General features: G+C 55.0%; 1 protein-coding gene across 2 annotated transcripts in view; it reads right to left on the reverse strand.

Moving 5' to 3' along the window:
- ASTN1 (astrotactin 1) overlaps positions 1–16,385 on the reverse strand; it is a 59,273-nt gene extending 42,888 nt beyond the window's left edge. For both annotated transcript variants that reach the window (XM_038144578.1, XM_038144577.1), the window contains exon 1: positions 15,934–16,385. In XM_038144578.1, the coding sequence (XP_038000506.1) occupies positions 15,934–16,375 (442 nt within the window). In that variant the 5' untranslated portion in view covers positions 16,376–16,385. The remainder of the gene's footprint in view (positions 1–15,933) is intronic.
- Positions 16,386–17,075: the final 690 nt, after the last annotated feature.

The raw sequence follows: 17,075 nt of genomic DNA on the forward strand, positions 1-17,075 counted from the left end.
GCGAATCCACCTCCTGGCCCAACACTCGGGTGAGGTGACACGGTCATGTTCAAAAGAACCCAAGTGCCCACCCACGACAGGAAGCAAAAGCAAAATAAAGAGAATGTGTGAATACACTTCCAAGATGCCACGCTGCATAAAAACCCCAGAAAGGGCCACATCTGTAGTTGATATTTCACCCTGCAATGCTGTCACGTCACCTCTTCCAGAGGGAAAATCAGGTCTCCGTGGAAAAGGTCCAAATGATGGAGAGGCTCCCAATCAGCCGTGGAAAATTACTACCCTGGCTAAACTGTCTCCCAGCAAATCAGTGAGAAGGAGGGCACAAACCCCTGAGCTCAGATGGTGCTCACCTACAAACTGCAGAACTCCACCAACGCAACCGCTATCACTCCGAAAGGGTGAGCAGCTCCAGAAGAAAAACCTGCCAGAGGAAACCCCAATTTCTTAGAAAAGCCCTTGTGCACCAAGGAAACTAAAGACCAGTAAATTCTGCTTGTGCCCTGGACACTTTGCTAGAGGAACCTGTGGGTGCATCAGTAAATACGGGTCACCCAACACTGTAAGCCAGTAGATGAGGGTGATCCAATTTGACAGACTCGTTTCAAAAAGTTCTTGTCAAAATCCACCCTCAAAGTTTCCCAAAGCACCGGCGCTGGGAATGAGAAGTGCTGGGATGAGAAGGGAAGTCGTCTTGAAGCCCACCAGGTGGGGGAGGAGTAAGGGTTCAGTTTTCACGATGAAAGGAGGTTACCAAGAAGCCCCACGGAGATCTCTGTCAGGACCCTGGCTGCTCAGAAACACCCTGGAAGAGGAGGAGAATGACAAAGTTGGTCACCAAGGCTAAATTTAGTCTTCTCAAAGCTAAAGCTGAGAAGTGCAGGAGGAAAGCGGGCAAGGAAGTGGGCAGGTGAAACTCAACCTTGGTGAAAGCAAGCTGATCTGGAATCCTGCAAGTGATATTCAGGTCAACCATCTCCAAACGGAGGAGGCAAAGCTTGGAAGGTTTGGAGGAGGGGTACGAGGAAGATGAGATGTTGCAAATGGCTTCGTGAAGAGGAGAAACCAACTGTGTCAGGACTCCTCAGTAAAGGAACCAAACAGGGTGAGGACATAATAGAAGCCTGTAAAACCATCAGGCCCTGGAGCAGTGGGAAAGGCAATGGTTATTCACTATTTCTCACTTTGCAAGGATTTACACGTGTAAAAACCAACAAAAGGTTCTTTTTCATCCACCATAAAGTATGAAAGCCCTGCAAAAGGTACTGAATGCAGGGAAGACAGAGCCCCCAGCAGCTATTGAGCCAGAGAGCCCAGAGGCACATCCTAGGTCGAGAAATCCCTGCAGCACAGACCTGAGCAGCAGGGAAAGGACCACATATAGATATCCTGCAGTTTTAACTATTTTCTTCTCAATTATCAGTGCTCGCTGCAGATGCCAAGGGACAACAACCCACCACCCCTGTCGGAACTCAGAATGTCCCGCAGACATTCTCGGATGTTCCAGACCCAGGTCAAAAGCATCTGAGACCCTGGCATGCAGCCAGAGACCCCTGTGGCTTTGAATCTGACCCATGGAACAGTTTACCAACTTTGCAGGAAGAGCAAGAAGTCACAAAAGTTTAGGTATTGTAGTAGAAGTAGTCACGAAGTGAAAGGAAGGATTTCTGAGTGCTGTACAGGGGGGTTTTAAGCCTTGTACGCAGGGGGCCAAGTTTTGTACATGGGGGACAGGGGTTCTAAGATGGAGGGGTTTGGGTGTGCCCTGTCCTCCTTCTTTCTCCTTCCTAACCTCCATGTCTTTGGTGATGTTGGCACTCACAGATTGGTTTAGAGTAGAAAGTCACCATTCAATATAGACAGTAGGCATTGGGGAAAAGGAATAAACATGTAACACGTAATGTGTGATATAAAAGATGGCACCAGCCCCTGGGAGGGCAGTGTGCCTTTGTCTGACCAGCTGAACGGGCCACAGCAGCTCAGGAGAAGAATCTTTTAGATAAACAACAATAAACAACCTTGAGAATGGACAACAGAGGACTGCTGAGTCTTTCTTTAAAGGCACAGGTTGGAGGAGGGACTTTTCCATCTTTTGGGGTCACCCCAATCCGAGGGTGAAACCCCACACACCCCCACACTGCCCAGTCTCCTGGGGTTCAAGAGTGACTGCAAAGCTAGCTTTGTGCTACCCAGGCCAGCATTCAAGGATGCATCCCACATCCATGTGCCCCTTTGGGAGTGGCTGAGACCCTCTGCTCCCCCAGGCACTGCCTCATGGGAGGAGGGGGTACCCCAGGGCAGCAACCTCCTAGTGACAGAGGTGATCCTCTTAACACCCAGCCAGAAACTCCCCCTTTCCAAATCCCAGCCCTCCGTGCTGTCAGACCCTACAGCCCCAAGATACTTGCCAAGACTCCCTTCAGCTTTACAAGCCAGCCAGCAATTTTCAGGGGAGGCAAAGGACTATTTATATCCATCACGGACTGGCAGGGAAGGTAATGGCTGGCCACTCCAGCCCATCTGCCAGGCACTTAGGAAAACATCAGAGCATATCGCACAGGGGAGGTCAGGCAGTGGTGCTGGGACCAGCTCCACAGTGATGGCACGGGCTGCACCTCAAGGGTGAGCTTCAGCTCGCTCCTACACACTCATCTGAGTGAGTGCTCATTGTGCTGAGGCCCAGAGGTCAGGAAAATTAGATGTTGTCTTGCCATTTCTGTGCTCAGCACAGGGAACAAGCACAGCTACTTGTTCCTCATCTCCCTTGGGGGGAGAGCCACGACCTGTTGGTTTCCTGAGACATGGGATGACCCTCCCAGGGAGTGAATCAGGACCAAAACAACCTTGTCTGCTCTCCTGTCCACAGCTGGGCCAAGAGCTTTCCCAAGAGGTGATCCTCCTGGAGGGAACAATGCTGTTCTTGGAGGAAGGGATGGAGAAGGCAGGCATGGGCTGCTGCCAGCTGCAGCCTAACATCATAAACTCTTTGGTGCTTGGGAGCTGTTACATGATTTCAAGCTCTATTTTCAAGTTTGTGGGGAGGCTTTGAAAGATGGGAAAGGATAAAAAAATAAAAAAAAAAAAAGAAGGAAGAAAGATGTAGAAGGGGAAAAAGTTAACCGCGCATCTCAAATTTATCACTCTTGAAAGAAGAGCTTGTCAGGATGGCCAGAGACCAGCCAGTGCACAGCAATCAATGGGAAGACTTTTGGGTCTAGTCAAGCTTCTTTGAGATTTACAGGAACTGAATAGAGGCATAAATCTGCCGCTGCCTGATGAAAATGGAGGTAATTAAATTTGCAGGTGTATATAATTGTCACATTGATGATCTGTATAAATCAGCAGAGCCAGCAGAGGCACAAAGCACACCCTGGGCACAGAGGAGCTGTTTGTCCACCTGCCTGGCCAGGAGGCAGGGCTCTGGGGCACCCGCCTCACCCACGCAGCTCTGCCCATCACCGCAGCCACCACCACAACCTCCTCCTCCACAAGAGACTTCGCCCAATGCCCCCACAGGTAACAAAAGCAGCAGGACCCTCCACCCCGTCCAGTTACCTGCAGCCTCATCCTGGCTACTACAAAATCTCCTGTGGCTGCAGGAGGGTGAAGGCAGGACCACAGGCATGAGAAGCCTGACCATGGACATCGTGGGAGGCTCTTTGCAGCTGCTTTGAAGCTCTGAGCCCAGGTGCAAGTGGGGCACTGACTTGATCTTTTAGCAATGCTTCTTTTTTTTCCTTTTTTTTTTTTTTTAATTTCTTTTAACCTTTGTTATTTTGGGAACTTTGAAGCCTAAGCTGCTCCGAGGCAGCCGCCTTTGTAGGAAGGACAGAAAGTGCAGAGTGGGGATTTGAAAGAGGGAGAGAAGCAGGGAGGGGAAGAAATGGTGCTTCATGGCAGAGGTCTGCAACAGCTCCTCTGCAGCTTCTCCCACATCCCAACAAACCCACCCTGAGAGGCAGCTGGGGCTCTGCGGGAAACCTGAATGCAAAATGACCACGGTGCCTTCCACTTCTCCAACACTGAACCAGAGAAACCTCCAAGGCCTTTGCAGCCCTGCACACCAACCTTCTCCCCAAAGCCCAAAGGGACATCCCTGAGCCCCCAGGATGGGCGCAGAGCATCCTCTCCAGCCACCACAGCCCAGCCCAGCTCGGTGCCATGGGGATTCTTCTCCCTGCCGTGCCACCAGGGACAGGAACACCAGGGAAGGCTTTCCTGTCACCTTCTCCAGCCAAGGCCCTTCGCACGTGTGCAGGGCCGGCTTCGCATCCCGAGCTGAGCACCACGTCCGTGCTGCAACTGGATAATTAAAAATTAAGGAAGAGCTTCTGCATTGCAGTCCCAATTATGTAACACTGCTCTTGGGTTTCAGCACCCATCAGCTCTGGTGCCCTCACACGGCAGCACGGCCCTGCCTGTGTTTACCTGCCTGTCTTTCCAGGTAGGGCCTGCACCCTTGGCATTGGGGAATCCCAAAGTTGCGACCACAGGCAGAAAGTTCCCTTGCGTTTACGTGGGGGGGGAAAAAAGGAAGGAAAATCTATTTCGTGCTTTTGGTCCAGTGCTGAAATTGGAGATGGGCAGAACAAAGGGGATGGAGTCAGGGCGCTTCAGCCCAGCCCAGCACAGAAGAGTGGCCCTAGCCAGGACAGCACTCCCATGGTCATGAGCAGGGGGTTTCTAAGCCAGGGGCTGCTCTCTCTTGCTCCTGCACCAGAGCAGCAGGAGCTCATTTCAGCAAACAAGCAGCAAACAAAATCAAATCAAGATGAGGAGTCAGCTGCATTTTCAGCATCTCAAGAGCAAAGAGCCTTGCTGGACTCTGAGCACCAGTAACTGCTAACTCCTGCACTCGCAGCCACACCTTTGCGTTAACCCTGCCAGCTCTGGCTGCTGCTGAGTCCAGGGCTCGACGGGCCAGCCTGCCACTTCCTCCTGCTGTTTCTTCCTGGCATGTCCTCCCTTTCCTGGCCAGAAACCCACTGACTACACAGCCATGTCTCTCGCAGTGCTATTCCCAGGACCTGGATGCTGCCACCTGATGTGAAACCAGCCACTAATTCCTGCTGTGATTCACTCCAAAGGTCACTTCACCAGGCTCTGTGTGCAACGGCTTCAAGAAGCCACCAAAGACGCTGTGGCTCACACCCACAGCAATTGGCTCTGCCATCACTGCTCCTAATGCCCCTTGGCTCCTGTGTGGCTCCTGCAGTTCTTTGGTACCTGCTGGCACTCTCTCCTCATGGTGCTTCCTTTCCTGCCCTCCCTCCTTTTCCCTGGTACTTCCCTATTGCTGGCACGGTGCTTTCACATCCACGCTGCCTTTCATTCCCAACATGTGGAAGGTGGGAAGAGCCAGCCCTGAGCTGTAATCACAAGGTCAGACCCATCCCACCACTTCCAAGGAGCTTCCACATCCCCCACTCAGCCAGCAGCCCCAGCTCCTGCAGGACAGCCCTTTCTCCCAGCTGGTGCCACAGCTTGAATGGACTGTGGGGGCATGCTGGGGCTGGGGCTGAGTCCCCCAGGGTGAACCAGAGACGTGCCTCACTCTGCGAGCACAAAAAGGCAAAGACATGGCAATGAGAGCTGTGGAAGCTCTTGAGCTTGACTCCCCTCCCACCATCCATGGAGGAGGATGAGCTATTTCTCCTGCCCACCGTGCCTGAGCACACCACCACCACCACGGCACACCCTGGAGAGAGCAGCTCCTGCTGAAAAACTAACAACACCAGTTTCCTTTTTCCCTGGGAGGATGTTTCAGGCACTGCCTTGCTTGCGGATGCTTGGACACACATCTCAGGCCACTGAAGCTGCACCTTGGCATGAGCTGGGATGAAACCCTTGCAGACATTTCTAACTCCCCTCAGACCGCCAGGCCATACATGTCATGTCTGCAAAGACTGTCACCCTGATTTTTTAAGACTTTGCTAAGCCTTCTGATGTTTGCATTCTTGTAACAAACTTTCTCACACACAGTTCTGTAAACAACTTATGTTTTGCATTTTTTCATGGAGGAGGAGAAAATTAATGAACTCTTGGTCTGTCCAGTGTCATTGGAGAGGTGGCACTGTCACCCTCCAATCCACTGTCACTTCTGGAAAACTATAAATGTTGGAGTCAGAAAATAAAGGTCCCTCTTTTTTGTTCACCTGGAAAGCAGCAGTGTCCGTGTCGTCTTTTCGTGTCGTATTGTGACACAAAGACAAACTCCTGGCTTGCCCCCTTGGCCAGCAGGAAAGCCAGCAACTCCACAGCAGCATGACAGCTCTCGAGTCCCCTCGCTGCTCCTCTCCAGAGCTCTCCCAAAGAGGCAGAAAAGACAGAGCCCAGCTATTTCTGGCTCAGCAACCCAGGAAAGGCTGGGAGGTGCAGCACTGGGGCGGCAGAGCAGCTCTGCACTGGCACAGCCGCCCTGGGAAAGCAGTGTCCGGGGGAGCTCGGGGCCAGCCCAGGGCAGTGGGAGGCACAGCAGCCTCTCCATTCCAAACAGGAGATTTCCCAGAGGCTGCAGACACTGGGGACATCATTAGGGCAGCAAATGGGCCGAGAGCACAGCAGCAATTTGCAGAGCCTGCAGCCGCTGCTGCGCAGTAGAGGCCGGCAGGAAGATTTGGGGGTGGGATGCCTCCCCTGCCAAGCATCCCCCTTCCCTACCAAAGCCAGCCAGCTCAGCTCGCCTGATCCACACCATGCTGTGCCCTTCTTGCACTGCCTCCTCCTGCCACCCTCATAAGCACAAGCCCCCCAGCCCACGCTGAGCCACCCATCCCCATGCTGGAGCCACAACCTGCAGAGCTTTCCTGCATCCTCACCCTCCTGCAGTGCCCTGAGCCCTCCACTCACTCCCTCCCCTCCCACACACTCCACACGTGGATCTAGAAAGGGTCTTTCAACCCTTAAGCCACCTCTTCTAAAAAACTGCCCTGCTCCTTCCTCTGTGTTGGAGCAACCCCATGGGAGGAGGGTGTCTGGGGCTGTGGGGCAGGGGCACGGGAAGCTCCGGGTGCCTGCCAGCCCGGGAAACTGGCTCCCAGCACGGTACCCTCGCTCTCCCACTCCCCTTGGGATGCCAAATTAATTGCCTTGTCTCCTGGAGCTTTTAGCTGGAACAAATAAAAGAAAAAGGGGGGTTGCCAAAACCCATAATAAGGTCTACAGTTCCTCTGAGCTACAAGGGCTGCTTTAAATTTCGGGGTTTTTTTCTTTTTTTTCTTCTTTTTTTTTATTTGAAGGAGGTTTCCATGGTAACTGTCTCCCATCACACAAGAGCCTGTCCTGGGGATATTTCGGGGTTGCTAATATCTGCCTTCCCAGGCAGCCACTGTGTTGTGACGGTGACATCGCAGCTGGGTTTTTTTGGCAGAGGAGGAGGGCAGGGGTGCAGGAAGGAGGAAAAGGAGGTGCCTCTCCCAAAAAACAAGGTCAAGATCCTGCCTGTACACATCAGGCAGGCCTCTATCCCAAAGGGCTCTGGCAAACAGGCTGTGGTTTTCCTTGGACCACTGACCCGATTTGGGAAGCACTCACAAGGCAGTACAGCCCTCACCGGGCCAAGCAGATGTGCCATGTCCAACTAAGAGCACTGGCACCCTCTGCCACCTTCTCCTGCCCTTCATCCAACCCTTAGGAAGGAATTCTTCCCCGTGAGGGTGGGGCAGCCCTGGCACAGGGTGCCCAGAGCAGCTGTGGCTGCCCCTGGATCCCTGGCAGTGTCCCAGGCCAGGCTGGACAGGGCTTGGAGCAGCCTGGGATACTGGAAGGTGTCCCTGCCCACGGCAGGGGGTGGAAGAAGATGAGCGTTAAGGTCCCTTCCAACCCAAACCATTCTACAGTTCTGGGATTCTCCCATGTCTTTCCTCCACCAGGTTAGTTTTCAGCTGGATCAGCTCCCTGCAGGAGCAGAGCCAGCCCTGTGCATCCCCCAAGCTGCTTGCTCTGCTGTGCTCGTTAGTCTTCCTAATTACTGAGATGCCTCAGAGCTGGCCAGAAAGGGGGCTGTGTCCCCTCTCACGTCAGGGCTGCAGACCCCAAACCTCTGTGACCCATGAGCCACCACCAGCTAGAGGGTCCCTCAAGGATCCCCTGCTTCCCTTTGGTTATAAATGTTTTAACTGCCCACTTCCCAGTGGATCTGAGGCTCTGCAGGCAGGAACCATGGAGGGAACGGGCTCAGACCCCTTCCTCAGCCCACCACCAGCAAACCAGACCCCACTGCAAAGCCAAGTGTGGGGTCAGCTTAACCACATCCCACAGCAGGCTCCAAGGAGCCCTGCACCAGGTCAGCATCCACCCCAAGGACCCCCTGCTGCAGGGCAGGAAAGCAGCATCAGAAACACCAACACAGCCCCCGGGAGCGGGGCACTCCCCTCTCCTCTGGGTGATTTCTCAGCAAAAAGCTGGAGTGGGGCAGCCAGAACCTGGCAATCAAAAATCTTCCCTTATCCAGACAAATCCCCCAGCTGCTGTTTGGGGTGAGCCACCGGCCACAGCTGCAGAGATGCCAGAGCCCAGCAATTTGGAAGTAAAAAGGACAACCAGTCTTAAATGACAGAGCTGTCATCATCCAGGCACGGCCTTAATCCCACCAGGCAAAAATTCCTTCATTTGAAGGACTTCTCTGCAGCAAGGCTCCAAGAGAGATGATTTCAGTCTCCGTTTAGCTGGCTAAGCGACCATGAAAAAAATAAAACATAATAGAATATAAAATTAAATGGAATGAAACAAAATAGAATAGCACGGAAGAGCATAAAATAAAGTAAAATAAAATAAAGTAAAGTAAAATAAAATAAAGTAAAATAAAATAAAATAAAATAAAATAAAATAAAATAAGATATGGGGTAGAGGATGCAGCCCAGGAGCAATTGCCCCTGGCACATGGAGAGGAGGACAGAGGTGGGGCAGTGGCATCAGTATGGCTGCCCAAGGGTCCCCTCCAGCAGTGGAACCACAGACAATTCCGGGGGTTTAAAACCTACCAGAAATCTTTGGGGGTCTTTGAGGAGCGCCCACATGGGCAGCCCAGCCCCCAGAACAGGGACAGCTCTCAGGGCAGGAACAGGACCAAGCCTGAGCATCCCTGCCTGGACATGGGTTGAGACATTCAGGAAGGGAGACAAACCAGGGGGCCAGGAGCCCTGCAGCCCCTTTGGCTGAGTGCTGGTTCCCTGCCAGACCCTGGCACCCCCCTGGAAAGGCCAAGCAGCCCCACATCCCACTCCCCCCACTGCTTTTTGGGTCAGTGAGATCCCCTCCCAGCCCCGCTGCCGCTGCAGCCAGCTGGATGCACGGTTGCTGTGGCAACGGGTTCCCAGAGACGAAATCCTTATTTCTTACTTCTTCTTCCCTTGGTTAAGGAAAAAAAAAATATACAAGAGGCCCTGTATATCCCCTGTGGCACTGCAACATCCGTGCCCAGCACGAGAGCAGGTCTGCGCTGGGCACGGCGTGGGGACAAGGTGCCCGTGAGGATGGGGACGTGTACACTGTGCCTCCCTCCTGAGCCCCCAGCGCCCCCAGTCTGGCCACGGGGGACTCCCTGCTCCTCCCTGGGATGCTGTCAGCTTTCCTGCAGCGTTTTCCACCCGCCACAAGGTTTTAAGGGCTGCCCCTACTCATAACTGAGGTTGGTGCTGGGCTCCATTGTCTGGAAGAGGGAATGTTACCTGGCATGGGGTGTCCCCAGTGGCTCTGAGCAGGTCACCTCACTCCAGGCTCTGGACTCCCAGGAAAAGGGACCTGGTTATGCTGCATGGCCAAGAGGAGGGGCTGGAATGGGGACCCAGCAGCAGTTTTCACCCAGTTATTAGATGAGCTATTAGATATTGCTATTAGACAACATGTCCTGCCCCACCAGGTGCTCCAGGGCAGGGCCAGGGGAGGATGTGTCCCCTCTCTGCTTTGCTGGAAGCTCTGGACGCCCCCAAGCCTTGGGGACAAACATCTGACACAGCAGATCAGACACCCAGCAGCACCCTGGGTGCTACAACAATGTTCCACCAGCAGCAGCAACCCCTCCAGGAGGAGGCAGCCAGAACGTGGCACTCCTGGATTTTCAGCAGGCATACACCCCAAGCATCCATCCCAAATTCATGGAAACAGGGGTTCAGACCCCAGCCAGCTCAGCTGCTGGCAGCTGGAAGGAATTCAGTGAATCCCACTGCCAGGACAAGTGTTGCTACGGGGCAGGAGGGCAGCTGAGATGGGGTGTTGTTGTGGGTTCCCTTCCCAGCACAGCTGCTGGGACCTCCTGAGGCGAGTGCCCCGCTGCCCTCCAAGCCCCCCAGCAGCAGATGACAGCAGCTGTCCCCTCGCTGGGCCTGGCAGAGCACGGATCACACCCGCGGGCTTCAGAGCACGAGACAGTGTCCAGGATCAAAGCCAAGTCCAATTAATGGCTCACAATCTTATTAGAGAAATTATTGCAGGATCTTGAGTAAAAGTCCGATATATCCACTCCATTCCATTAGTCAGGCTCATTTAGTAATTCAATCAATCTAAGCAAGGCAATTGAGCTCCCCTGGTATCATTTAACTTGGTTATTCTCTAGGTACTTAAGAATTTCTTAATATTTGCTCCATTATTCCACCATAACACCTATTCCCGGGCGCAAGGTTCACGCTGTGGGCCCCGTGGTGGCGTCAGCCCTGCTGCAGCCCTCTGCCAGGCTCTGCTCTCATCAGATGGTGCCATGTGATGGTGGGAATGGGGCCTCTGGTGGTGATGGCCCTGGGAATCAAGTCAAGCCAGGGAATGGCACCACAACACCCCAAGAACTGCCTCCCACCATGGAGAGCTGGCACCAAAGAGCTGCCTTGTGTGCCAACAGCTCTGGGACCCCCAGCCGGCATCCAGATGCAGGTGAGAGGAGCAAAACTCAATAGGATGCTCTTCTCACCTGACGTGGAACTGGAAAAAAGTACGGGATAATGCAACCCTGCAGCCCCTTGGCTCCTGCTTCCCTCCTCTGGGGCCTTTTAGGAGCTGGGGGTAGAAGGTAGAGTGGGAGGACACAATCTCCAGCAGTCCACAGCAGCAGGGAGACGTGTGGGACGAGGATGAGAGCTGACAGGTGTCACATCTGGCCAGAGCCGGGGCGGGCGGGCGCTCCGGTGGCCGTCACCCCGATTAGCAGCAGCCACATCCCTCCCTGATCTGTCTCACATCCCTACAACACCCCCTCCCCCCAAATCCTGTTATTAACCCAGGGAAGTCAGGGCCAGAGCCTCCAGAGGTAGAGCCAAGAGCTTAGCTAGGATTTAACCAAAAAAAAAAAAAATTGATTAGATATTTCGGGGAGATACTCAAGAGCGGTTAAATATGCCCAGCTCATCGGTGCCTTTGAAAAATCTCACCCCTCTAAAAAATTAGAATTGATTTTGTATTTAAAAAGGAATCTATTTAATTTAAAAGTAAGATAATTTGAAATCATGACAGCTTGTATTAAGGCTGGAGTTTATGATAATCTATTAAAGTCATTGAAGTTAAGAACCGTCTCCCATCCTCTGCCGCTGAGGCTCCCGGGAGGGCAGTGGGGAGTGGGAAGTGGGGAGATGAGGGGCTGCACTGCCCTAATTCAGAGCACACCAACTGGGCTGGAAACCTGGAGAGGCAGAAGCAGCTCCTTCAGCTCCTCCACACTCAGGGGGGAAAAGAAACAGCATGCATAAACCATCCAGTATTTCAAGATCTTGAAATATCTGGCACCCAGAAAGCACGAGTTCAACCCGTCAGCTCTGCTTTCTCATTTCTCAAGTCGATTTTACACTCAAAAAGGTATTTCAAGACTTTACTTTTCAAACATTTATTGCATTACAGAGAAGGTGAAGGAGTCAAAGACTCCTTCTTCGGCGTGGTTTTTAATTGCATCACAAATCTCCGTCGACCCCGAGGGGCTGAGGGAAGCCAGGATGCTCATAAATACCCCTCTTGCCACTTTATAACCTGCAAAGGATGGGGCCCGAAAAAATTAGCAGCCTGCAGGAGTGTGAATCCAGTTAATGACATATCAAATGTGGCTGGATGCTGCCGAGCCAAGCAGCGAGGGAGAGGGGGGTGTGAAGGCGAGCGGACAGGGAATATTGAGCTGCAAATTAGCATTTCTTAATGACCACCAACCAGCAAAATGCTTCCTCCCTTCAGGAAAAAACACAACTAATGCAACAAACACGAAATGAGATGAAAGGCGACCATTCCAAATGAAGGTTTGCTTGATTTAAAGCGGGATGAAAGCAGGTGATTTTAAATGCGGGCAGCCCGGTGCGCAGCCAGCGGCCTCATCTCGGCTCCCGCACCCTCGGCACTTCCCAAAAATTCAGGAGCTGGGAGAAAACCCTACAGTAAAATGGGGAGGTGGTGTTGGAGTCCCTTTGGGGATAATGATGTAAACCAGTGTGGGGTTTATTGGTGAGAGCCCTGAGCTGCTCCCGAGCAAACGCAGGCAGCGAGGCAGCACGTGCACAATTAAAACTCGCTCCACTCATCAGCAAAAAGAGCTGCAAAGCAGGGGAAAGCCTTGTCCGAGCACCAAGCTCCTCCTAGAGCAGAAGTCATAACCACACAGACAGCCCATCTGCTTCTGGAGGAACAGAGGAGCAGACAGCAGGCCCCCCATGTTTGGGAGATCTGAGCACCAAAGCGCTCTCAGCTGTCTCTGGCAGCGGGATGGACACAGCAGGGAGGGTGAGACCCAGAAAGGTGCGTGGAAAGCAGGCAGCAAGCCTCTTGTGTCAAGATAAATATAAAGCTCATCATCAATTTATGTTACCAGAGCTCCCCAGCAGGGTTATCAGGGGTCAGGAGTCACAGCATGCCCAGTTCAACAGCTCCCCCCAGCACTTCAGCTTTAGCAAGCGCCATACGCGGCTCTCCAAAGATCCCAGCACATCTCCAGTTGGGAGAAAAATTCATGCATCCATCAGTGGGATGCCTGGTTTGGCCACCGTGGCAGGGAGGTGTCAGCAGGGCAGGGGAACCACACGTGCCAGTGTCCAGGAAAACTAGCCAAGCTCAAAAGCCCTGGAATTATTTAGGAGGAATTTGAGGGGGACACCAGGACCAGAGGCAGGCGATATCCCACCATCCTTGGGCTCCCTGATCCAGACCCGTTCCCAGCTGCTCCCCTCACTCATCCCCATAGTGTAACCACCTACCTGCATGCTCACACCCTCTTTGAGGGGAAACTGAGGCATGGAGACACCCCGCAAAGGGAGCTGATCCAGAGCCCACATGGCAGAGCCACTGCCAGGAGCCTCTGTGGAGCACTTCATGGTGCTTCCAGCCCAAACCCAGGCCCTTTCTGACCAGGGGCAGCACCTGGGTCTGCTCCAAGCCTGTCAGCCAGGGTGGCAGCTCCCCTTCCCTTGGGAACCCCTGCCCTGTGCACGAGCCCGAGATCTGAAAAGCACCAGAGCAGAAGCAGCAGCTGCCCAGCTCCTCCTGGCCCAGACACTGAACCAGACCAGGCTCAGGAGTGTGTGGGGATCATCCCCCACTCCGGGATATTGTTTATTGCACATTCAAACTCAGCGGGGTGGGTGCAGTTAACGGGCCTGGTTTCTGCCAGGGATGGCACAAGAAGCACTGTGTGAAGCCCCATTTCTGGGAAGATGCTCAAACACACCCTCCAGTCCCTGCACAAGGGCTCGTGAACACACAAACAGCCACTCACACCAGCTCCGGGCATCAACCTGACATAGCCATGTCCCCAGCAAGCGTGCAGCGTGTGCAGTGACAGCACTGATGCTCTTGAGCTTTTTGGGCTGGGGAACCTCCAAATCCAGAGGGTGCAACCTCTGAGTTGCCAAGCCTGGTCTTGCAAGACTTCTGTGCATTTCAGAGCTTCTGCCATGCCAAAGCATTGTCCAGGTTAGTAGTGGTGGTGGTAGTAGTAATACCAATAATAGCAATAAAAATGATAATAACAAAAACAACAACCCCACACAGCAAAGCAGCACAAAACAGTAACACCCACAGGTGGCAAAGTGGCCGCGCCAGCTTCAAGGCAAGCCCTTGTCTCACAGGGAGAGGTACCATGGCATTTCCCAGAAGCCACCGAGCCAAACCCCTGGCAAACAGGGGTCCCACAAGGTGCCCCCTCTTGCCAACCCAGCCCCAGCATTCCAGGCAGGAAGACTTGAACCGGGATCACCTCTGTGTCTCCACAGCCCACACCCCTGCATGCTGGGGGCTGGCACAGCACCATGCACGGTCACGTTTTTGGGGGATCAATGTCCCAAGCAGCAATGCCCCAGAGAGCCCGGCCAGCACCAGGACATCAGGCTGCACTGGCACAGGGCTTGTCATCCTTGTATTTGTCTGGCAGCAGAGATCAGAAGGAGGCAAAAGCAAACCCCTGCCAGGCTTCATCAGTGTCGTGGGGGCTGCCAGGGCAGGCAGCTTCTTTCCTGCACTGCCCAGTGTGTGCCACCTCACGGATTTGAAAAACCCCTGAGGAAAACCCTACAGTGAGGGCTGGAGTCATGCCCAGGAACCTCCCCCTGATCCCCACCCAGGTGCTCCCTGCCGGCAGCACCCGAGGTCCTGGGGCCCATGGGGGTCTGGCTCCACAGGATCGGGTCCGAGGGGGCCAGGGGACGAGCACCCAGGTGGCCTTTGGGGCGCGGAGGTGGCGGGGGCCGGCGGCCGTGGCCGCGTCCCCCCTGCATCCGCAGCGCCGCTGCCTTGTTGCCACAGCAACGCTCCCGGCCTCGCCGCAGCATCCCGCAGCACAGGGCTTGGGCCGGGAGACGGGCACAGCACGGCCCGCTGCCCTCCCACACCGCCCGGGACCCCGGCACAACAGCCCCGGCTGTCCCCACACGCCCTCCCAGGGCACCAGCAGCCCCACGGCCGTCTCTGCCTTTCTGCTGGGAGAAGGGGATGTCCGCACAGCAGCCAGTGCTGCCCCAAGCCCACCCAGCAACCAGGACTGGGGGTCTTGGCACATGGAGGGGTCCATAACCATGGAAGTGATGAATTGCTGGGGATAAAAAAAACAGTCTGGGGTCACCACTATACACAAGGGTGGCACAGAGGGGCAATGTCACATCAAGCAACGCACCGGGACCTCATTTTTGGGCCAGCATCCAAACAAGGGTGGCATTTTAAAAACTTCACGGGACACCCAAGGTGCAGCCGGAGAAGCAACAGATGGACAAGGCTTGCAGGAGGTGACACAGCCACTGTGGGGCTGCTAGGAAAGTGATGGTGGCAATTCCAAGGGCAGGATGTTATGTGTGGGCAAGGAGCTGACGTTCTGCACCAATGTCACCAAAAATGAAAGGTCTCAGGGACATGCTCCAGGTGGTGAGGGGGAAGCAGGTCCCTGCACACAAGGGGTGGAGGCCTCGCTCTGCATAAACAAAGGAGCAAATTGTTTGATTTTTTTTTTTTTTTTGGCTTAAGGAGCCCATGAGATAAGTGCAGATAAGCCTCACCCACTGGATGAAGAGCAGGTGGGAACCATCCAGACCATGAACAGGCCAGAGCCTTAAACCTGGGGCAGACGCACCGGCGGCAGCACACGCAGGCAGGGTGGGATATGCTGAGCAGCGGAGTATTTTTCCATCAGGCTGCAGGAAAGGTGACTCTGCACGGGGGCAGACAAAGCAGAAACCCTCACCCCCAGCCGGGCACGCTGGGAGCATTCTGCGGGCCTCCTGCCAGCGCAAGCCGCCGGTGGCCATCGATCGAGCCGCGGACGAGCCCCGCGGATGCCAACCTGGGCACGCATCGAGCACCCCGGGCCCGCAGCGTCTCCAGCCGTGCCGCTGCAGCGGGTGAAGCGGCCCCGGGGCTGGGCTGAGCCGCCGCAGCGGGGTGCACCGGCCCCGGGGCCGAGCCGCCGCAGGGCGCCCGCCCGCCGGTGCGGCAGGGAGGAGCCCCGCCGCCGGGGATGCTCGGGGCCCCGCCGCGCTCCCGCAGGCTCACCCAGCACGAAGTAGGGCAGCTCCGTGTTCTCCAGGTCATCCACCACCACCATCTCGCCGGGGAAGTCGTTGCGGACCGAGAAGAGCAGCTTGGGCTCGGCGGCCGAGGGGCCGTGCATGATGCTGAGGTCGTTCTCCCGCAGGAAGGGCAGCGCCGACACCGTGATGCTCTTGAGCTTGCACTCCAGCTCCTTGGCCGCCGCCTCCGCCGCCGCCTCGGCGGGGCCGCTGCCCGCGGCCAGGCAGCAGCCGGCCAGCAGCGAGCACAGCCCGGCCAAAGCCATCTTGGAGCCCCGCGCCGCGCTCCCGGCGCCGGGCGGGAGGCGGCGGCGAGGGGCGGGGACCGCGGAGCGGCGCCTCCCCGTGCGGCGCGGCTCGGCACGGCCCGGCTGCTGCGGCCCCCCGCCTCTCCTGGCCTCCTCTTCGCCCCTGTTCCTCCCCATCTCCTGGGAGAGCGGGAGAACGGCGGAGCGGCGGAGGCGGGAGGGATGCGGGACCGCCCGGCCTCCTTCTGCACGGAGGATAGCGTGCGGGTACCACCCCCGCTGCGCTGGAGACATCCCACACCTCCGACATCCCGCACCACCGACATCCCAGGCTTCGGAAATCCCAGGCTTCAGAAATCCCAGGGGAAATCCCAGGCTTCCAAAACCCCACGAGATGTCATGGAACCCAGAGCCCCAGAGGAAGTCGCCGACCTCCAAAATCCCCCAAGTCACAGACCTCCAAAATAAGTCCCAGGAGAAGTCATGGACCCCAAAGCCCCAGAAGAAGTCACAGACCTCCAAATCCCTCAAGCCCATATGAAATAGAATCACTGTCTGTTTGTGTGCATGTGTGTATACATCTATCTATCTATCTATATATATATGTATATGTATGTATGTATGAGTGTATGTGTGTACACATATGGAGTGTAAGGGCAACCCCAGCCCCACTGGATTTGAATATTTTTCCCATATCAGGATGCTTTTTATTTGCACCCTCTTTGAGTGAGCACCAAGCATCACTGACAGCTCGTCTGACAGCCACACCTTCCTCCAGCCACCTGTGGTCCCCACCGCAGCCAAAATCTGCTGATGGGAAATGTTCTCTTCTTCCACTGTGGGGGCAATGCCCAGTTCTCATCCCTGCAGGAATACA

This window comes from Motacilla alba, chromosome 8 (assembly GCF_015832195.1).
Source record: "Motacilla alba alba isolate MOTALB_02 chromosome 8, Motacilla_alba_V1.0_pri, whole genome shotgun sequence".
In the NCBI taxonomy this organism is placed as follows: Eukaryota; Metazoa; Chordata; class Aves; order Passeriformes; family Motacillidae; genus Motacilla; species Motacilla alba.